Source organism: Haliaeetus albicilla, chromosome 1 (assembly GCF_947461875.1).
Source record: "Haliaeetus albicilla chromosome 1, bHalAlb1.1, whole genome shotgun sequence".
Taxonomy (NCBI): domain Eukaryota; kingdom Metazoa; phylum Chordata; class Aves; order Accipitriformes; family Accipitridae; genus Haliaeetus; species Haliaeetus albicilla.
Genome location: NC_091483.1, coordinates 72,260,881 through 72,284,792, shown reverse-complemented (window position 1 = coordinate 72,284,792; position 23,912 = coordinate 72,260,881). Strand labels below are relative to the sequence as shown.

Genomic DNA, 23,912 nt, shown 5'->3' with positions numbered 1-23,912 from the left:
AATTTTTGTCATAATTCAATAAAAGGAAGCACAGAGGTTTCATTTAAAAAAATTCTTCACAAATATTGATCTATACTAATCAGTCAATTCCACAGCCCCTTCTCAAGTTAAAACTCTTTTTCCCATGCATGTACACGTGGGGTGTCCAGGAGGAATACTTCTCCTAAACTGTTCTACTTCTAAGTATTTTATATTGATTTTGTTTAATGTTCATGAAAATAAATAATATCACTCTTAAAAAGAAAAAAGCTCACACACATAAGACATTTGCACCCCTTCCTACACACAATATAGTCATCATCTTTACTGATTAAAGTTTACTTCATAACCAACATATTAAAATTGCTTTAATGCTTAAAAATACCCTCTTCCTTTACAGATAGACTTAACTACAATAATAAATTTAGATAAATGGTCTCAAGCCAAAAAGCCAATTATCTTCAGATGCACATTAATGGCTCTCAGAAAAGCCCACAGTGTGCATACACCCTCTTGAGACACACTAGATACAGGAGAGCTAGTTAACCCAGTCCTTCTGAGTTTAGGTTGTAATCAGGCTCCTCAAGCCCCCCAGGAAGAGCTTAATTGCAAACCAGATTGGAGTCTAGACTGCTGAGATGGTTGTTGGCCCTTTGTACTTCTCAGTGGCTTATAATTTTGAAGCTATGAAAATGCCTACAAAATCATGTGACCTGAGCAAGAGAAGCAGTTAGGTTTCCTCCTGCACTAAGGAACTTAAAGAAAATAAAATACCAGAGCTTTTTGAGCACCATTCAGTACCAACGTTTTTTTCAAGCCTCATAGCTATCATAAACTATGGAATCACTGTAAACTTATACCAGACACTTTCTACTTTCTCGAGTGGATAAGTGGTTGAAGCAAAGATGAGAATAAACATCCTCACGGAGCACTATGCATTCAGAAAGGATATCTGGAAGGGGCTGAAAGGAACTTTAGACTCTTGGTGTCACAAACAACTGTATTATACCATTTGTTCATTCATTATGTCCTACTGCATGATGAAGTTAGATTCTGCTTACTCCTGGTAAAAGGTAATTCTAGAATCTGTTCTGACTTACAGTCTAAGTTTATTAATGTTTTTGGTGACTCTTTTTGCAAGGCCTGGCACAAACACAGAAGCTTCCCAGACTCCAGAAAAGACTTTTGGAGCCACTTCATCTCCGTTAACTTAACAGAGCAGCAGGAACCAAGATGTCTAGAAAGGGTCTGGAAAAGTCACAAATTTGATTCTCTTGTGCAAGCAGCAGAAATCAACTTATTAACAGTGGGAAAAGAAGCTGCAATAGCAATGAATTTAAAGGAGGATGAGAGGAGAAACAAATAGGGAAGAAGGAAAATAAGGAACTCTGATTTTGTTCAACAAAAAGGTTAGCTTTAGTTTTAGCAAGAGAAAAGTTAGCTTTCCCTGCATGAATTAGTGTTTCAAACTAATAATTGAGGAGTATACAATAGCACAACACAAGCTGGGTGCACCTCTTCAGTTGAAAATGAAAAAAAAATCCCTCCTAATGTAGATACTACAACTGCTGAGTATGTGGAAGAGGAGGCTGAAGAAGAAAAGAAAATGTAAGATGCAACTTATAACTATCCAGACAATATCTCTGGGCTGGCCGCACAACTAAATTATTTTGTTGGTCAAATATTTCTTCTCAAGAGCAGAAGGAACTCATCGCAAGAAGGAACTTGGATATTTTTGGCTGGAAAGGATTTTTGCTCTTGACCATTACTTAACCTATGGCTACAAGTACCTGAAAGAAAACTCTGAGCTTAACTCGTAGTTATAGTTAGGCCTCCTGACAGTACTGTAGTAGACATGGATATTTTGCATCCATGTTTTATTTCTTTTTGTGTCTATGCTGACAAGAGAACATTTTAATTTTCAGACAATTAAGCCTTTCTACAAACCTTTCTTTGCTGAAGTTTACATTCAATAATTCAACTCCAAATTATTCTACTTGGAAGTAACTATATTAAAAAAACTGACTTCAGATCTTCCTGTTCAAAATTTTAAAATAGGTTTGAATCAAAATCAGTAATTTCTCATTATTCAAACTTTATGCACATTTTAACATATTATATGTAAATCAAATAAGCTAAAAACCTAAGGTAAACAGATTGTAAAGTTACATGAGTGTATACATGCATATATTTCTACAGGTATGCAAGATGACACCATAATGACTGAAGATGGTTAATTTTTCAAAGAATCACAGAATGACTGAGGTTCAAAGCGAACTCTGGAGGTCATTGTGTCCAACTACCCCCGCTCAAGCTGGGCCACCCACAGCAGGTTGCCCAGGACCGCATCCAGATGTCTTTTGAGTATCTCCAAGGATGGAGACTCTACAACCTTCCTGGGCAACCTGTGCCAGCACTAGGTCACCCTTACAGCAAAAAAGTTTTTTCTTATATTCAGATGGAACCTCCAGTGTTTCAACAAAACTGAACTTTCTAGAGAGCTATACAATTACAAGCATTAAAATTGAACTGTCACATGACAAATTGCTGGTTATCAGCTGCCAGCTGCAAATTCTGTAATTTTATATATCCACATACCTCTTCAAGCTCTCCTGAAGAAACAGGATTATCCTCGTACGTGGGGAAATGGCACCCTGCTTTACAACTGCAAAACCTGCTAGTCTCCTCACGTGGCTCCACTATTCTGCAGTTTACTTTGGAGCTCTCCATTGCCCTCCCATCTAGAGATTCTTTCATACTGCATTCTAAACAGGGATCTTGGTTTCCTACTGGCAACATCCCAGCCGACTCTTCTTGGGAATCCAATGATGTTTGTGCACTCTTCTCCATTCCAGACTTTTTTAATCTGGGAAGGAATTTTCCAGATTCAAGCTCTGATTTTCCATAATAATGCCCTTCTTTTTCTGCATCTTCTTCCAGAGGTTTGAGATCTGCTTGTGGATCCTCAAATACATCTACTTGAGAAGGGACAGCAATACTTCCCTCATCTTTTTCTGACTCAAATTCTGACTCACTTCCACCACCTGGAGAAAGTTCAGATGCAGAAATTGGGCGAAAGTGAGTCCTTGGAGAAATCCGTATAGCCCTGTACTGCGTTCGATCAACACCACATATCCTGGGGTGTAAAACCTCACTGTCTGAATCAGAGCACAGAATTGACTTAGGTTTAAAACTAGGGCTGAAAGATGCAATTCCTTCTGGCTCAAATGAACACTCTACATGAAGAACTTGTGAAAATGGATTGTTCAGGTCAAAGGAAGAGAATGAGTATTCAAGCCCTGGTTCTTCAACTTGAAAGTTACCACAAGCTCCCAGTAAGTCTTCATGGAAGATAAAAGAAAAACCCTTATTTAATCCGTTATCACCACTCTTTGATTGCTCATTCTGTTCAAATGATACAAATGGCCTCCATAATTGCCTATGACCAGGGGCAAAGCTATTACCTGGAGTCATAAAAACATCTGTACCAGCTATTGTCACTACATCAGAAGCTGCACATTGTAATAAGCTCCCTTTTGAGTGACTAGGTGGCACCACTGCCCATTCTCCATCACTGTTAAATGTTTTGAGCTCCCCATACACACCACCAAGTATAAATGAGTTTTCTTTATCCTGGTTAACATCCCAAGGTTTTGATGGTGTAGTATAGTCACCACCATCTACTTTTGATAAATCATTTGAGACAAAGGCTCTCTTCTCTAAATTCTCCTTTTGACCTTCCCAAAGATGATACTCTGATCTCTGCACTGCTTTATTGGGCTCCTGGAGGGTTTCAACTTTTGCTTCTGTATCCAAACAGCAGCAATAGTTATTTACATCAGTTGAAAACAATTCATCTTCTATTCCTTCTATTTCTACCATCGCTGCAGAATTTCTGTCTGTCATATTTGTCCAAATATCTTTAATAACCCCTGAGCTGTAGCCATCTCCATGTGGACTGTTTTCACTACACCCTTGTGTAGTTTCATAGTCTTTACTTTCTGCTTTTTGTTCTAGCTGAATACCACAGACAGATTCTAGCTTAGATTTTTTTTTGAAAATCAAAGTGGGCATTTCTCCTAAAGTTCTAGCTTGTTGCTGGCAGGTTTCTTCTGGCAAAAAATCTAGAATTTCTTCATCTACATAACTCGAAGACACTCTAGGAACTACATAATTAATATCTTCTGCATTAAATTGCGTGGATTCTTCATATGGAATATTTAAAGTCTCATTGTCTGAACGTGTTTCTTCCGAGTGTGACCATGGACTACAAGTTCTTGTTGAAAGATTGGAACAGTGTTCATTTTCATCAAAGGCACTATTTTTGGTCCATATTAGCAATCTAGACTGTGTTTTCCCAAGAATATTAGCAGTGCTACTAGAATCTGCATTTTCATTTCCCAAGTTGAGTGTTTCAAAAGAAAATGGTAAAACAGAGTTACTGCATTGCACTTCAAACACTGAAAAACAAGAGTTTATACCAGACCCTTCATTAATATCTGAAAAGAGCTCTTGATTGCCAGCAAGCATGTGTGAATTAAGCATTGTGCTGTCTAAGATGGGGGAGAATCTGATCGGAGAATCTCCTCCAAAACTTTCCCCATCTGCATCACCAGAACTAGAAGATGAACAGCACTCCCAAAATTGAGCTAAATTACTAAGGTCTTGCAAGAACCACCCTTCAGCACCAACAGAGCTGGTCGAATCTGTCCATATTGCACTTTCCCCTTGCAACTCCATTCCATCTAACACTATGCAACATTCTGCCTCAAAATCAGTTTTTTCTTTACTCTTTTGTCGAATCATATTTAAAATCCGACTCTCCCCTTGCATCGTATCTGAGGCACCAGGATCCAACATGGATTGATCAATATCCACTTCATAGAAGTGTGTTAGTTCTGACAGATGAACATCATCTAAATATTTGTCGTCCTCTGGTTGAGAACATATTGAGGTCCCAGCGAGGTCAATATCCTCATTTAGAACTGCAGGCATTTCTACAAAGTGACCATCGATGAAAGTACCTGCTGCGAGGTATGTTTTATGAATATTATTGTTGCTAATACAAAGACCATGCACTGATTCAGACAACTCTTCTACAGCCTCTGATGTTACGCCACATATATCTTCTCTGTTGCGGTATGTAGTCTCCAGCTTGCTTTTTCTGCTAAGAGGAACAAAGTACTCTGTAATCGGCTCAGTATACCACAAGGGTTCTTCTTTATATTCCTTTTCATTTCTGCTGTCTAAATACAAATCTTTTCCATCACTACCGCCAGCTTCTTTTCTTCCAATTTCTTTTAACGGCCTTTTACCTCTTTTGCACAGCTGTTTGATGGAACCGCTGCTACTGCTGCTACTGCTTCCACTGTGGACTTTTCTATCAGCCTTTTCACCAGATTTCACTGAAAGCCTGCTTTGCCCATTACGCCCTTTTTTATTTCGAACCTCTCTTGTTTTGTGTCTTACTTTAATACATTTCATTGATGCCTTGTATTCACCTTGATTACCACTAGAACTTGACCCAGCCTCGCTGGATCCAGATGACCAGGAGCGAGGACGCATCTTTCCCTCAGACTTATGTCGGACTTGCTTTTTGTACAAAACAGGCTTCTCTTCAACACTGTTGTTACTAAATTTGTTTTCTTTCTCATTTTTACTTTTCTTCTGCTGGGTTCTTTCCTGTACAGTGGCAGATGCTTTATTACTTCTGTCTTTAGTTACTTCACTTTCACTATTGCAGTCCTTTGGAGAAGATGTATCCGTGCTAGTTGGTGGAGCAGTGGATGAAGATGAGGAGCTAGAGTAAGAGCATACTTTGGATTTATTCCATACAGTCATAATTTCCTGCAGGCAAACTGGCTTTTCAGAAAGAGGAGGAAATGCTTCATAGTACCTGAAATCAAAACAAAAAGGTGACATTCAGATAGGCATTAAGATTAGAAGGTATTACTAAACCACATCAAAACACTACCAATCTAATTGCCAAAAAATCTAGTTTGTTCTACATATGCACATGCCACTCATTGCACTGTTTATTTGAATGATAACAAAGGGGAGATTAAGATAAGCTTTAGAAGTGCTTATATTAATATATGTTTAAAAGCATACTGCCAAGTAAAAAAAAATCCCATTTTTAGGGAGTACTAAACTTCACTGTAGACAGAAATTGTGGATGCTTGAAACAGTGAAGGCCTACCTCCAGATTTATTAGATAATGTAGCAATTCACTACAGTCTTCTTAAACATGTTTGATTTAGAGTATAAATGAGGAAGTCGTGAATTTCAGTCAGTTCAGTCCCGAATTTCTGTTTTTTAAAAATTCCCCTCAGTGAACTGAGACACTATCTGTTAAGTTCTACACAGTTTGATCGGCCAGTTATTAAGAAAAAGCTATTGCAAAAAAAGATTAGTTCTTGAGTATTTTAAGATGCTTAACAGCTTTGTGCAACAGGGACAAGATTAAAAGATGGTTTTCTGCAATGTTTAAAGTAGTATGTGTTTGACAGCAAAGAGATTTATACTGAATCACATATATTTCAATGAAAACCTATTAACCAACATTCAGAAGTCAGTTAAGTTAAAGGCACATTAGCACAATCAGTTCCCTGAAGAAGTATCATCCATTTAGCAACACTTTCTGCCACCAATGGTTACTATTAAGAGATACAGAAGCAGTCATATCTCCAAGAAAAGTCAATGAGAAAACTCCTGGGTACTTCAGTAACACTGGACTCGGGTACTTGGTAACTAGCAGACCACTTCGGTTATAAAGAGTTTAAAGGTTAGAAAAGAGTTTGTTTCCCATTTCTGCAACAGAAGACAAAGAGTTCTGAACCCAGGAAACTGATTCTCTCCCTGCAAGTCTAACGTGTCAATTAATGCTGTTTTAAAGATGTTTAATTTGCCTAGTTGACTTGGCCTTAAAGAAACTAAAATGCAGTATGGCTTGAGTTGTACACACAGTCAAAAGAAAGCAGTCAGGACTTTGCCAGAAATTAAACTAGCCCATGGTACCAAATGCTCATATTTAAATATATGAAATTAACAAAAGAAGGTGGCAGGAAAAAAAATGTATTAATATCCACAAAGTCCAGATTCCCCACTAAGTTAACTTCACTGTGTTAAAACATGGGAGTAAAAGGAGAAAAGAAAAAAGCATCTCAGACAAAAATAATAATAAAAAAATGCATACATTTCTACTTGATCCTTTGCTGTGGGAGATAAATCAGTCTCAGGAGACAAAGAGCCTTCTAACTTTTTGTGAATCTTCTCCTCTGTTTTGGAAGAAAATTCCAAATGCTTAACAGAAAAATTCAAAAAGCCAGTGTATATTATAACAGTATTTAACAAAGAACATTAGGATGTATACCTGTAATAGTAGTAAATTTCCATAAAACACTGTAAATAACAGAACAATTTATAGTCTGGTTATTATACATAAAGAAGTTACAAGTTACCACCCAAAATTCAAGTTTTCCACAGTCGTCTTGTTATGTCCTGCAAATTTCACCAAACATGACTGGCTAGCAGCTGCATGCAACTCCATGGTTAGAAATGCCTCCACTAGGAGACTTCCTATTGAATTTTTAGTTATTTCACATACAAATCCTTAACTTCTTGCATTGCTACATATACATATAAAAAAATCAACTATTTCACTAAATATTTTTATGAATGGTTGCATCTAACTTCTCACCTATTGCACTACAAGGAAGTACCCCTGCAGTAGTTGCTGTGCTTTGGGTGGATGTAAAGGCATATTTCCTGTGAGAGGTGACTCTAAAGATTTCTAATTCTTTATATTAAAATCTGTAAAATACCAAAAAAATGCTGTAAGATACACATTAATGTTACTTTTTTTCAAAATAAATGGTCAACATCACCTTGGCTCAGTAATAAAGTGCCACAGCATAGCACTATGAAATACTAGGAGCTGACTAGTAATTACTGTTTAAAAACAGGAAAAGGGAATGAAAACAGCTAAAAACATGCTTTAAGCAGGTAAATATTTATCCCTTATTTATTGCTATTTATACTACACAATAAGCATATTAATTTTACTGTAAGTGTCAAAGGCTGCTGCTATGTACCTGAACAAACATTTATGGGCAATGAACTTTCATTGGACACACCACAATTTTATATTATGCTCCCTGCCCTAAGCTTGACAACATAGAGTCCCCATTATCATTTCCCTAAAGCCCGGAAATTTTAAGCACACCTCTCTGTGATGGCTACTTGGATGCTTGTCACAGGAATAGCTACTATATAATGATTTTGAGGCCAATCTACTGTTTGCAAGTATCAATACAAAACAGGAACAGAATCAAGCCTACTTTATTTTTATTTCTTTTGGTGGGGAAGGGGGGTGCTGAATACGGCATATTTACTAAAAAAGCAAGCATAGCTGGTTATGAACAGTTATAGCTTTTCATGAGGAAAAGTCCCTTTGTGAATGGCTATTTCTTAGGTAAACAAAGCATACTAGTACAGAATCACTTCAATTATTTGAATGAAATTACTCAAATGTATTTTAAAATTGCATGGCCTGTATTAAAAGCTAGTGAATTAGCAGCCTGCTCCCCCAGCCCCACATCTCAGAATGTTACACAGTTGATAAATACGATATATGGCCTCAGAAGTTTAGAGATTTATTCCTCACCTTGCTTACTCTGAAGGTCTTTCAGTCTGGAGCAAAGCTCCTCCACTAACGTTTCAATCCCAGAGCTCTGCACAACAACAACAAAACCACGGGGTGGGGGGGTGGGGGAAGAAAAAAAGAAAACATAACTTAATAAAAAGAATATTCATTTTATAGAAAGACATTAATACAATAAACATATCTTAGCAGACATGTATTTTTATTTTTGCGTGGTAACTACACATTAAAAAGGAACAAAAATTATTACTAGATATAAATCCATTCCTAAAAATACATTAATTAGAGGTCAAAATGATTCCACTAAACATGTAGATACATTCCCACAAAGGTTTCAAACTACAAGTCACATTGTTGCACTATTGCATATCCAGGGTTTTACAAACTCTGCACTGTCACATTTACTGCACTGTATTACTATATCACTTAGGATTTAGCCCAGAGTCTCAGGATAAAAGTTCAAGAATCAACCGATCACTAAGATGCATGTTAAAAAGCTAAGCCTAACCCTTTTGGTTGCACAACTTATACCTGTGAGAAAGGGACTGTTAAAAGGACGCAAAGTCAGGAGTGAAGGTGAAAAGGAAAACAGTATGAAGACATGTATGTGTAGGTGGCAGAGAAGGAGAGGAAACGCTTCCATGATATCTTCATGCAAAACTTATCCCATAGTTTTGCCAGTTTACAATGCCTAGTTTTTTTCTTTTTAAACATTGTCTTGTTTGCTCAGGAAAGCACAAGGAAGAATAAACACCTTATTCATCTTCCCTACAAGCCTCTATTTTCCTCCTTTATTCCTCCACATAAACCTTCTATACACTCAAGCTTCCTTTTAAATCCCATTTCAGTGTTATTCTCACAGGATTCTGCTTTTACTATCTGCCTAGACTTGCAAGCAGTTCCAGATAAAGCAACAGCACCAGAAGAGCAAAATGCTGAAAAATAAACACACACGCACAAAATGGTACAATATACTAACTGTCCCACAGGAGAAAACCCTGTGCTATTCGTTGAATTCTAGTCAGAGAAATACTAAATACCAACCTACAGCCTGAAATGACCGTTCTCGGAAGGAAAACTAGGCAAGGTGGGTACTACGTAGATATTTGTGTTCGTAGTATTTTGATGCTCAGGGATCACACTTGGAGATTACACTTTGCACTTTCCATAACTGCAAACAGAAGGCTGGAATCACAGCTAAACGCAGCAATCCAAAACAAGTGAGGAGGATGCAAGAAGTCCCCTGCACATCACCATACAGCTGGGAATGGTAACAAGGAGAACCACGCAGCTTCTTGTATCCTGTGCACAGTTTCCTCAATAACAGCTCCAACATCTTGTCCCCATTGTACCTGGAGATTCTGAGACTTATACAAACCTCCTGCAAAATTATCTTACCACCTGAATTTGACATGATCTTGTGTGCATATAGTCATGGAATATGCATTCTCTCCAAAGGTAATGCAGGTCAAATATCAAGTTACAGAAATGCATAAAAAAGAGTTTGATTTGCTGTGTCACCATGGCGGTGTAAAGGTTTCATTTTTCCAAGATCTAAGAGTTTCTCCTCTCTCTTGATCACCAGCTAGAAATTACTGAGAAATGTGAATATATGTTGCTAAAGCACAAGAAAATATTATGGAAAAGGGAATACTAATTTATACAGTGAAACTAGCTTGTTTAATTCTCTGTCAGAAACACACACTTGAAAAATCACATACTGGAAGCAATGACTTATACGCTAACTTCTAAATTTTAATTATTTGCAGTCAAGTGAGAAAGCAATTTTCTATTCCTAACTGCATTGCTGCACTGAAGTGCTAAATATAAACCTTTATGCCACACACTTAACTGAGGATGACTTAGCAATATTAAACTTTAGAAGGCATCTTCTGTATCAGTAAATTTACCAACATAAATTAAATTGTTTAGAAATAACCAAGTAGCACAGTAATACAGACAAACCTATGTAGTTGTAATAATTGTCACTTTATGCCTACACCACTCCTAACTCCCCCCCTCCTCACCCCAAAAGGGCAACAGAGGAGGAGCTGGCCTTGGTTTTGCCTAGCCCTCCAAACTGTCTAATCGAAAGGACACCTGTAGCAAATACTCAAAATCTAATGAATATAGATTCACTTCCTTAACTTAATTATAACACCACGTACAAAAAAACCCCCCCAAATTCCCCCAAACCAGCAACAATATGCTCACCATTACACCGAAGAAGTGAAAACTTTTGGAATCAAATGCTTCATTTCCTCCTGTACCATGAAACTAATACTTGAGTCAGCTGACAGACTGCACGCTGTCCTGCATAGCACACTGATGTAGTTAGCGCTAGCTTTAAAAAAAAAAAAAAAAAAAAAAAAGCGGGGGGGAAGCCACTGTGCAGAATGCCAAGTCTCTGGAGACCACTTGCTCAACCTCTTACTGCAGTATATAAAAACAAGCCGCAGGCTTAATGTAACAAATGGCTCAGCAATTATTTTGTGTATGACAGTGTTGTTCTCTAAACATGAGGTTTTGTTACTGTATTTTTTCACTGTTTAAGTTAATGCATTGTAGTTGCAGAAAACCCATTGCCACAAAGTAAGGCATTCCAGGCACTGGCTTGGTTCAATAGGACACAATCAGTTAACAAAATTAGGTGATCTGCCTGAACTGCTTTGCTTATGTTCAAATTTAAAGGCAGTCCCCAAGTACAAATACTGGAGTACCTTAAAGACATTTTTCAACATGGAAGTGCCTAATTATGATTGCTTTTGTAATTCCAACACAAAAGGCTTAAATCTCATGATTATCTATAAGATTATTTAAACCACTGACCCAAATTTCTACCAATCCTTTTCTCTCATTCAAACTACAAAGGGCAGCACATCATTTTTTTAATTCATATTTTTCATTTTGCGTAACAAAACTTCCTCACAATGAAAATGCATTTTATTGTGTTCTCCTGTTTCCAACATATTTCTGTTTCCTTCCCCTGCTTTAACTTACATCCAGTTCCATCATAAGTTGGTCTTTTGGGCTTTTCATCAGCTCGCTGAAGCAAGGGAAGGATTACATAAAGGATAGGTGTTATGTTACTGGCATAGGAGTGACCAGATAAATTAAGCTTCTGAACTCACCCAGCATGAACAAGAACAGTCAACCTTACTGCTGGAGTTACAGGACTCTAATAGCCAGCGTCTTCCTTACTCACCAACATGACTCCATTCAGAGCCAAATTAATGTAGTTCTGCATAATGAGGAATGAGAGCAATTAAAAAAAATAATAAAGCTCTCACATTTTTACATAAATGTAAAAGTATGTTTGTTGGGTAAAAATGTTTGTTGGGTTTTGGTTTTGTTTGTTAACACACATGCGCATATATATATATGTAATACCAAATCTTAAATCAAAGATCTTTTTAACATGCTCTACTTTGGAAATAGAGCAGTCAGAGATGACAAGTGGTAACTCATTAGCTTAAAGCAACCCAATCACTTTTATACATATGTTCACACCCCTGTATAGCTGCAGAAAATGTTCCCAAAAGATATTAAATCTATAAATTTAGTTACTTCTGAAATATTTTTATAAATTTAAAATAATCGGTTTAATTGTGAACCATGAAAACAAAACAATATTATGTACACAAATTCAAATCCACTAAAAACTCTTGCCTATGTTAACAGTGGGCACCGACTTCTATGTTCTGAGAGTTTTTAGTAAGAAGCTGTGAAACATTAGCTCCTCTCAGATTCTTGATGAATCACTTTAATTCTTGTTGACATTCATCTCTGCTAGTAGATTACTTGTGAATGTTGCAAACAAGCACTGCACAGTCACCGTCCAGGAGACTGAGCAAGTTTTTCCTGAATTTGATCACAAATGTTCATGCACCACTATTATTTCACATAGTTATTCTATGGAACTGAGGATAGCACTGGTCAGCAATTTTTTTTCATTTTCACTGAGCTTTCATCCCTTGTTGTCACCCAGTAATGATGTCTGGCTATGGCTCTCATACTTCCATACAAAAAATGCCATGCAAATGTATACTTTGTTCTGCACATCTGTACATATGCAATAGCCAAAAATTCTGGACAAAAAAAGGAAAACAAGTTCTCATAGCCAATACTCAGCATGAGCTTTCCACATCTGATATACCACAAATATATACACAGAAACTGAAAAATTCCATCAGATGATACAACTCAAAGGGAAGGGTTGTTTTGGGGGGGGTGTTTTAGTTTGGGTTCTGGGGGGGATGTTTTTTTTGCTTCTAACCTAACATAAGTTAATAGCTTCCACCAGAAGCTTTGAACTGTGTAGTGTAAATATTTACTAAATATGGCTTGTTACTTCAGGCCTGTAAGGTATGAAGAAAGTTCTTTGTTCCTCTTTAAGCTTTTTGAAATGACAGAAGCATTACACTTGATTTTACTTTAACAACTAAAATAATCACTCATTTGCTTTTAGTTTTTTAAGAGCTTTCTAGCTTACACTTTTAAAAGAAATCCTCATTTCACTTTCCCAGACATACAGAATTGTTTAGGTTGGAAAGGACCTCTGCAGATCATCTAGTCCAAACCCCTGCTGAAGCAGAATCAGCTAGAGCAGAATACAGATGCTCCTTTCACAGAATACAAGTTCAAACAATCTAGAAATTAAAGTAAATGAAAATATTCATAGTTTTCAATCATTCTTTTAACAGGTCACAGGACTCTCCAGACAGAGATGGTACTCTTAGTGTACTAGGACTGTTTTCTTGGCATGTAGCCTGTCACCAAGAGCAGGATTAGGTAGCTGTTCTATATGAATCAGCTGTTAAGCCACGTGAACTGAATAAGGCACAAAATGTGATTCATTGCAACCACACATCTATTTCTATATTTTGTGGGATGATGAGAGCTAGATAAAAGTCTAGGTTTTTATTTTCTAACATTGTGATACAGTATAAGTCATCTGATTACAAGTACTCTCAAAAGAGGTGCTCAAGAGACGGAAAAACTAAAAAAGCACTAAAAACAAAATAAATTTAAAAAAATCCCTAACCCCAAGATCACCACTACATAAATAAATGAATAAATAAATCAATCCACCAAAACAGCAGCCTCCCTGGGGTATTAAATCCAGGTAGAGTTAAAAGGAATAAAACAACGTTCCAGTTTGCATTATGGGATTTTCCTCCAGCATAGTAAGGTGGATGACACTAAGAGACATTTGAGAGTATGTATTTGTACAACACTTTTTTGATCCTACAGTAGTGAGAACACAATTAAATCTTTATCTTTTCATTTGACTACATAATGATTTACAACAAAGACACTGGACCAGTCAGAAAAACAAATTCTATTTATTAACTTCTCATCTGGGGCTCATGAATACTTGATCTAAGTAATCTTCAATAGATGCATGACCTTAGAATATTGATTTCCAAGCAGATAAACTGACTTAACATCACAAACCCCCAAGCAATCTCAAGCAATACAAGAGCAATAGCTATCCAACAAGGAGATAAAAATACGTTACTGCAACTCTCTTAGTCCTGTCTTCTGTATTAAAACAGCATTAGGAAAGGTAAATCACATAACTAAGATCAGGCTCAGATTTCAGAGCTGTAATTCATCACTTCACACATTCTAAGACAGAGATATAATAGTACATGTTATTTACCAATTCTAGATAAAAGAGGTCAACTACCAGCTCAAATTACCTTAAAATGAACACGCTATCCCTAAATGTAGGTTACTAGAGCAGCTAATCTGACTTCCGTTATTTAAAACTTAATTCTTGTAGCTCCCTCCCATAGCGGGCTACATTGAGATAAAAGTTATCCCAAGAAAGGATAATTCCTCTCTAGAAACTCTTCTTCTTGATTATTATTCATTGCTTATAAACAAACATGCTGACTTCAAAGCCAGAAAAGACTTACTATCCTTGTAAGCAGTGCTGCTGTGAGACTTCACTTAATCACAGTACTTCAGCTTGCGGATGCTGAAATGTTCTTATCTATATTATCAATGAAACGGGAGAAACTTTTGAAGTTTGTTCCCAACAATTATGCAAAAGTTATTTTCTGCATCAAGTGAAATGCAGAAAGGACACTTGAAATTTCCTCAGTAGGTACTCTGCCATATTCATTGAAGTTTGCTTGTACCTATGGTAAGAATTCATAATGGACCCCAATTCAAATCTTTGGTGAAAATGATTGTTCTATATTAAGGAAAATTATCATCTAATAACATTGTTCTGCAATGAAACACAAGGCATTATCCAGGAGAGCTCTGTAACCAACTTCTCTGGCATCTTCATGGCCATGCTTGTGTATATGAATGACTGTCCCGCCTTCTCCCTCCAAGACGTGCATATGCAAACTTTCTTTCTGTTCCAGACTTATCAGAGAAGCTGCTGGCGAGAAAATTACCTTGCCTCATTTTGTTCCCATTATCATTGGGAGTACACACTAGGTGAAATAACTTTCAGTCATACCAAACACCTACTTTCAGTCTCCAAGACAAAATGATCTAAACTATGGGAGATACTTAAATACAAGAAATACAAGAGAAGCTTTAATTTACTTCTGCTGGCTTGATGTAAACTGGGAAACAAATACCCCCAAAAATCCTACAAAGCAACTTCTGTGTAGGCTAAGCTCCCACAAAGAACTTTCCCAGTTCGATATATACTTTTTCTATATCGAGAAAACTCAATACAAAAATTGGAATAATTAAAACTTCTGTCAACTTCCATTAAAGTTATTATTATACTTAGGGTAGCAGCTTCAGCTTCACGTGTGACAAATCAGATATGCAGTACTATAAATATCTATTTAAATGCCAAAGTCATAAGGAAAAAGGAACTGGATTATTGTAATTATTTTATTCTGTGATGGTTACCTTGGCAAGACAATTCACTTCAATTTTCTATATGGTATCTGAAGTTATAAAACACAGGCTAATATAGTCTGCCAAATTCAATACCACATAGCTTGCTTAGTAAATGAATGGAGAAAGAAGTAAAACTTTTGAAGCCACTGGATTTGATAATACAGAGCCAATACAAATTCTCTTAAACCAATACAAATTAAATTATCATAGAAAAACAATGACTGGCTGGAAACAATAAAACCCTATGGTGCCTTCTTACAGAAGCAGCTAAGTGACATCAGTCCTAGCTTGGTTATTTTTCAAAACATAAATCTCGTTTAAAATTCTTCTTAGCTCCTGAAAAATTTTAAAATCCTTTCCTAAATAATGCTGTGTGTTCTAGAAACAGCTAGTATATCCCCTTCCAGAACTCCAACTGGATACAACCCAGAAGAAAGATAATATTCACTGGGTTTGTGAAGTGTTTTGGCATTCTTGGAAAAAAATTCTGAACAATCATCCTCAGACATACAGAAATGCTTACTACTGAACTAGTCAGGATACACGCTTCAAGAAGCATTATGGTTGTTTTGGAACCTGATCTTCATTTTTTTGCTTTAATAAATTCAAACTTTTCAACAGCAACTTCAGCATTTCATCCTTCTGATTCATTAAGATGGCTTTTACACAACTCGCTTCATTCTTGTGCCGTCCTTTACATTAAGTGTTCATCCTAGCACTTCGTTACTCTCCTTACAGGGCTTTTTGAGTAATGTTTTTCACTTATTTCAAAAAATAATTTAAAAGAATATCAGGCACTTTCCTTACACCTCTCTTGTTCATGTCAATTCTAGTTATATGAAAATGTGTAAGTTAAAACACTTAACAAGCCATCTAATGTTTACTACCTGATTCCCTGGTACCCCAGCATAGTGGTCAGAGTGTACTACCTAATTAATATTGGCTTACATCAGAGAAGCAGAGAACAACAGAAATAAATCAGTGATCAAAATTAATTTTAAATAATCTAGTTAATCTGGCACCCTACATAAGAAGAAAAGAAACATAGTCCCTGTGCTACAGGCTCCACAAGTCCTTTTACCTCAGTCCTTGCACATCACTATTGCGAAGTGCAAGACAGATCATGCAATAGTGCCTTGGTCTAACTGGCACACAGATACCATAATCTTTGGAGACTACAATAGTTGGCCAGAGTAACCCATCAATAAAAACATGCTCAGACATGGAATAATAACCAATTGATTACTTTGGCCTGATTAAGAACTTATTTCTTCAAATAAGGTTTATGTGTAGAACTGTAGTAACTGCATGGAAAGTTTGAGAGTTCTGCACTGAGAGTAAGAAAGATGACAAATGCTAAAAAAATTTCAACAGAATCTTATTTTAGACACCTCTCAAAATTGTACCGAAAGCAAGGTACATTTGAGAATAAGATTATCTTTTCAAATTTTTAACAACACTGTTCACTAGAGCCACACTTGTTCCTCTCTAACTGCTCCCATATAACACAGCTATCGGCAGGGTCACATTCCCCTCATAATTCAAAGCAAGCAAAGCCAATGCTCCAAGTAACAGCATGTCCACACCTGACTACATTTCAAAGAAATTACGGTTACGAAGTTTCACCAACTATGTCTCAGTGTTACCCCAAGCAGTAACTTCCTAGAACAGTGGGATGGAAGGCACTCTTTTCTTTTGTCAAATATATTAGAGCAGTGCTCTTTCAAAATCCATTATGGAATCTATCAACCAAGACTAATTCTTACTTTAACATGTTGTATACTGTTTCATGTGGCAGTTAGCAGATTTTGAGAGCCTGGTTAGTTCAGAAATGGACCACATTCTCTTAACTGCATTAGGACATGCCTTGCGAGATCAGCTGCATTAGACACCAGCGCAGTGTCTCAGTATGTGCTGTGGAACAGCTTAGGTGAAGTGGCCATCTACAGGCAGAGAAGGAAAGAGTCTGGGAGATCTGGTTTCATCAGTGCCGAAAGCAAGATATATATGAAGTAGTCTCCTTTGCTCATTCTTAAAATGTCCTCATACAGTTCAGCAGAATAAAGACACCGATTGCTTTAACTGAAATTCTAGCACCATCTTGGGGTGGAATTTCACATGTAATACTACAAGGGTTCAGTGAATGAACTATATTATATAGGAACTGCAATAACACAGCTGAAAAAGATGCTTACTCTATTGAGCAACACAACTTTTAGCTGAAAACTAGTCAGTTAAAAGGTAATTACACTTGGATTTATGACCAGTGGACAGGCAACATGAGTATTATTACTAGGAAATATACCTACTGAAAAGTCTTACACATATCAGTCTCAACAAGTAACCTCTAATTCCCATCTTGCTCAGACAGTATCCACCTTGCAAAAATACAACACAGGTGAATTTCTAAACTCTTAATTTTTAATAACCTTTTGAGTCTCAAAGATATTTTGTCTTGTTACTGGCAAGTTTCATTATTCACATCCAAAGTCATTTACAGACTTTCAGAATTAGGAGGCTTAAAAAAGAAAGAAAAAAAAAAAGCCTCTTGGAAACTAAACATGAACAAATTGACCTTCTCAATTTTAGGTGTACCACACAGGAATTAAAAAACCACCACCACAACAAACCTAACTAAAGAAGTCATTTAATGCTGACAGAAACAGCTGTTTTTACTTAAAATCTGAGGCAGTAATTTCAGGATAAAATTTCTTATTTTCCTCAAAGGACTTTTACATAAATACTCCCCAGTCCTAAACAGCTGGGGTTTTTTTTAACCCAACATTTCATTAGAAGGGATACCTTTACTTTGCCAGTTAATTGCAAAACAATATTTTAAAATTTCTTCTACAATTCAGCAGGATAAGAATTAAGATGAAATCTCTACTCAAGGTGGGGAAGTATTGGGTTTGCATGGCAAGGTTTTGGTAGCTGAGCAGGGTGGGGGCTACAGGGACGGCTTCTGTGAGAAGCTGCTGGAAGCTTCCCCTGTATCGGACAGAGCCAATGCCAGCCGGCTCCAAAATGGACCCGCCGCTGGCCAAGGCCGAGCCCATCAGCGACGGTGGTAGTGCCTCTGGGAGAACAGATGTAAGAACAGAAAAAAAAGTTGCTGGGGCACAGAAACTGCAGCCAGAGAGAGGAGTGAGAACATGTGAGGGAACCAACCCTGCAGACCCCCAGGTCAGTGAAGAAGGAGGGGGAGGAGGTGCTCCAGGCGCTGGAGCAGAGATTCCCCTGCAGCCTGTGGGGAAGACCATGGTGAGGCAGGCTGTCCCCCTGCAGCCCAGGGAGAGAGGACCCCACGCTGGAGCAGGGGGATGCCTGAAACAGGCTGTGATCCTGTGGGAAGCCTGCACTGGAGCAGGCTCCTGAGAGGACCTGTGGCCCCATGGAGAGAGGAGCCCATGCTGGAGCAGGGGAAGAGCGAGGAGTCCTGCCCCTGAGGAGGAAGGAGCGGCAGAGACAACGTGTGATGAACTGACCCCAACCCCCATTCCCTGTCCCCCTGTGCCGCTGGGGGGAAAAAGGTAGAGAAAATTGGGAGGGAAGCTGTGCCTGGAAAGAAGGGAGGTGTGGGGGGGAAAGTGTTTTAAGATCTGGTTTTATTTCTCATTACCCTACTCTGATTTGATTGGTAACAAATTAAATTAGTTTTCCCGAAGTCGAGTCTGTTTTGCCCATGACAGTAATTGGTGAATGATCTCTCCCTGTCCTCATCTCAACCCATGAGCTTTTCATTATATTTTCTCTCCCCTGTCCAGCTGAGGAGAGGGGAGTGATAGAGCGGCTTTGGTGGGCACCTGGCATCCAGCCAGGATCAACACACCACAGGTCAATGTTAACAAGCTTTTTAAAATTTGAACAATTCTTCAGCATGTCTTTGAACTGCTATTTATACTCCATTCAAGTGTTTGGGAAAAAATAAACTTTAGAACTGCGGTAAGAATAGCAACTGATTGCTACATTAAAGTACTTGTCTTAAAAGTTCTTCTCACCATCATTCTGTCTTCATTTTCTGGCAAGTTGCAATATACTTAGATTTTCTCTGCTTCTGACTGCATCAAGAGCATCTGCAGCCAAAGATTCATATGAATATAGACAATTTGAGACACCAAAATGCTTGTCACACAAAAAATACTGTCCTCAGAACATACATACATACATTAACAATTTGCATTCTTACATATACCAGATAGTATCTGTCAAAATCAGGCCTCCTCTCAGAAAAGCACTTAGTCCACAACATACTTTGCCACTGTAAGACACAGTGATGCAGAGTGGTCAAAAGACTGCAGCTTCTCTGACTTGTCATACTCCATAACTCAGGAAATGTTTTAGAAATAAACACCAAACTGTAGGCTTTTTTAAGTCAAATGTTTGTTTTCTGCACCACAAAATTATAACTAGAATCTTGGATTTCTGTCAGACTAGTGTTTTACAGCACTACTCTTTTTAATAAGAGATAAAAAACTGAATTCAAACAAAACTAAGCTATCAAATAAAGTACTCCCTAAGAATGAATACTATGTAATTGAAAATCCACAAGAGACAAGATTTCAAAATATTTATTTCAACCATTAAATGAAGGACTGACAAAACAGTGTTTACTGTTATCAAGTCAATTTTCATCTAATCTCTTTTATGACTTCCTCTCCCCATCAAGTATCTTTTTGAAATGATCACCCAGTTTTAGGGCCTTTGATTACTGGTAGGGGGGAGGAGGCAGACTGTCTGCAATTTCTCAGCACATTACTGGTTTAAGTAATTAAATGTAAACACCAAAATTATGGTACCTGGATCTCTGTCATTTCCTATGAGAGTTAAAAAAGTTATTATTAACCCTCAATACCTTTTCATCCTCTGCATGTTTTCCCCCCTAAAACAGATCAGGCTGCAGAGTCCTGAAGTTTTCATTTTGCTTTTTTTTTTTTTTGCCTGTGTGAGTGTACACACACGTGTGTATATATATTCTCTCTACAGACATACGCAGGGTTAACATTCTAACCATTTCACTTCAATACAATTTTATTTAAATATACTTAAGTTTAAATACACTAAGACTTCTTTTGATTACTCCCAATAATGGAGCTACCTCAACCCTTCTTGCTTTGCTCCAGTGCTAAGGTTGAAAGAAGAGGTTAGGCTGGAAAAGAATGTGTTACATATCCATTTGAGGATATTGGTATTTCTGTATCCACCTACTTTGAAAAAAGGATCACAGAAGGATAGCAAAACTATAAGCAAGCTCCAGAACTGCCCATGTGGACTATTGTCAGACCCCTTGCAAGAAGAAAAAACTGTGAGAACAAAGCTACTAATTGACATATTTATGAAGTTCCTAATGAACACATCTACCTATTTGACAAAAAAAAAAAAAAAATCTCCACAGGTAAACATTTTCAGATGATTCAGAAAACAATTTAAAAAAATTCAAGTGGTATTAGAAACAAAGTATTTATTTCTATGTCAATAGTTTTTATAAATGGTCCTCACACACACCACTAATCATCAATTTTGGCTACAGTTTACAGAGTATTTTTATCTTTTTGTGGAGATGAAATCATGAAGATTCCATGGAGCATCTTGAATGCGTCAGCAGAAATAGTATTTTAACATTATGTTTCACAGTCCAAAAACTACTGATTATTCCCATCAGATTAGCGTACAAACATAAGTACAGAAACCAGCCAGCATAGGAAATGTATTTGAAAAGCAGAAAGAAAAGATACAAGTTACTTTAAAATATCACTAGCATCAAAGCAGGATCACCCTTCCTCCCAACTTCAGCATAAAAAAAATAAATAAAACAAGTAATCTATATTTCTCTCTTATGCAATACACATGAAAAACCACCTACAAAACAGCTTTAAGTAACTTTTTTTTTTAAAGGCTTAAAGTTCCACCCTGTGTTTGAAAATACATTTAATAAGATTATGACCTACAATTTCCTTAGACAACAAATGTGCAAACTTAATTGTTTGAGCATGCAACAGAAGTCAAAACAGCCCTGAAATAACAGAAGTCTACAGGTTGTAGATTATAGGTTAATGTTGAACAATTAAAATCTGACTAGGTGGCAGGAGTCAAAGGAGGAAGTTACTTGTTCAATCTTTCAGATCACACATCTTTTTACTCTTTCAAAACTCTAGTTGAAGGGTTTCTTCCCTTCTTCTGTTTTAGATTATACGAACTTTCAAGTGGAGGCAGACCAGGGATTATTAATAAATTTACCTCCTTCCTTTTTCTTTTCAACAAGATTTCTCTATATAATATAAATTTAGCTCTAAGTGATGCTCCTTGATTTTCAGCTTTGTGAAGATGCATCAAGAGAGTAATTTCTAAAGCTAAAAAAATCAATCATCAGTATTTCTGTGGTCTGTGTATGAGACTACTACTTCTTGTTGTTCATGTGTATACAAAGATAGTCATATCCTCAAGAAAGACATTACTTCTTGCAATTATTTCTTCTTACTTGCTCTATATTTTAAATTAACTTTTATGGTAGTCAGAGTGCTGACCTCAATATTCTGTAACTATGAGAGCAGAGCAAGTTACCAACAAAATTATATTTTGCATCACTTCATTAAAATAAGTAATGGGAAAATGGGAGTTCAGAAATCACCCAATTAGTCAATTAGCACTTTAGTAACTGAACAAATGCTCAAGCAGCTTCACAAACAGTAAGCCAGTATATGATGGCAATGCTGCTGAAGGTGGTAGTGGTGGGAATAACCACACAAATCAACCCCACTTCCTTCATTGTTCCTGGCCACATACCTTCCCCACTCTTGCTGGCACAAGTAACTGTGCTACAAATCTGACCAGGAAACCTCTCTGGGTTAACATTTCCTCCACCCAAACCAGGTTAATCTCCAGAAACTGATTCACTTTCCCAATCCAGTTCTCCACACAACCACACAAATGCTTGCGCAAGCACAAACTGTGACCAAGAGCAGTAACGCAACCAGGCTGCATAGGCGGGGTAGAGTTTCTTCTTACAAGTCAGAGTATTTGTAGTTCTGTAAACTAAAAGATAGACTTTGTCATTTCTGCTGTCTGAAAAATCTCCCTGGAGAGCTTTCATTGACCTGTGCTACAGATTATTTTTGCTTTTTAAACATTTCTTTCGATGGTCTCTCCCTTTCTCCACTTTTCCAATGAGCTACATGGTATCTGCTGCCTCTGGTATCTTCGTTCAACCTGTTGCCTTCACCTCTCCTCACCTTCTCCAGTCAGTGCACTTCAACTCCACTTCCACTCAATGATGTAATCTGGAAAGTGAACATTTGCTACTATACATTGCAGTTTATTTAGCAATTCTGGATTACACATACAGCATGCACAAAACAAAATAGCTTTCTGCCCAAATATTCCATTCCTTGCTGCTCACACACAACACGAAGTAAGTTTAGAATTTTAAGAAATACCTTTATGCAAAGCTTTGTGGTAATTTCAACACAAACTGGTGCATTGCAACTGTCCCTGACAAGAATAGGTGAGGGCTTACAGAAAGGAAAGCATGACACTACAGAATCTTTTGTGAAATCCTGCTGCCATACACAGGTTTCATAATTTCCTAAAGAAAAATGAAGAACTCTGAGAACTCTCGTCGAACTTGCATTTTGAGAAGCCACAAATTAAAAGATGAGCATCACAAACTAAATATATCTAACACAAAGAAGGACATAAAGACTTAAGAATCTATTAAATAGTCCAAACTTACTTCATCAGAAGCAGAGCGAAGACACTGGACAGCAGCCTGTTTTTTCATTTCCTCTAGTGTTAGATCAGAGCACTTTTTCTTACTCTTTCCCCATTTCTTGTAAGCTCCCTTTTCCCAGCCCAGGAAGATGTCATTCTCCTAAAATCAAAATAAAGAAATTACATTATTTAAAATACATGAATATCTCAGTACTACAGCAGAACAGGACTACAAATAACATATTGTTCAAAATAAAAACAACCTCATCCTATCTACTAAAAACTACTTTTTGCCAAATTAAAGGTAAGTTTGATTACAGAAAACTTACACTTACTATTCAGAAAAACACACATATTTTTCACAGGACATGGAGGCTACTCACACTTCTTGGCAATATTTTCTAATTGCAAAGCATATACATAAAGATCATTTTATGGCCAACTTATGGTTGAATGTATTACTATAATTTACACAAAATATGTTAGAGAGTTTCACTGATCTCTGAAATAATAAGGATGAAAAGCAAGTAGTTCAGAGTTAGGATCAAACTTAAGAGAAAGCTAAATAAGCCAAAAGAAGAAAATGCAACGTTAGATCCCAAAGCCTTCAACTCAGTCTCACAATGAACATCATTAAGACTAGAGATAGCAGTGCCTATCTTAAAATGAATCTGAACTAATTTCAGAA

General features: G+C 37.1%; 1 protein-coding gene across 4 annotated transcripts in view; it reads right to left on the bottom strand.

Moving 5' to 3' along the window:
* Positions 1-23,912, bottom strand: part of KIAA0232 (KIAA0232 ortholog) — a 72,347-nt gene that overhangs the window by 12,363 nt on the left and 36,072 nt on the right. For 3 of the 4 annotated variants that reach the window (XM_069794159.1, XM_069794141.1, XM_069794150.1), the window contains exons 3-6: positions 23,247-23,384; positions 8,645-8,711; positions 7,175-7,256; positions 2,578-5,875 (exon numbers count right to left, since the gene is read on the bottom strand). In XM_069794159.1, the coding sequence (XP_069650260.1) occupies positions 2,578-5,875; positions 7,175-7,256; positions 8,645-8,711; positions 23,247-23,384 (3,585 nt within the window). Of the gene's footprint in view, positions 1-2,577; positions 5,876-7,174; positions 7,257-8,644; positions 8,712-10,855; positions 10,932-23,246; positions 23,385-23,912 lie in introns of those variants that run through there. The other variant, XM_069794168.1, reaches the window with a different exon arrangement.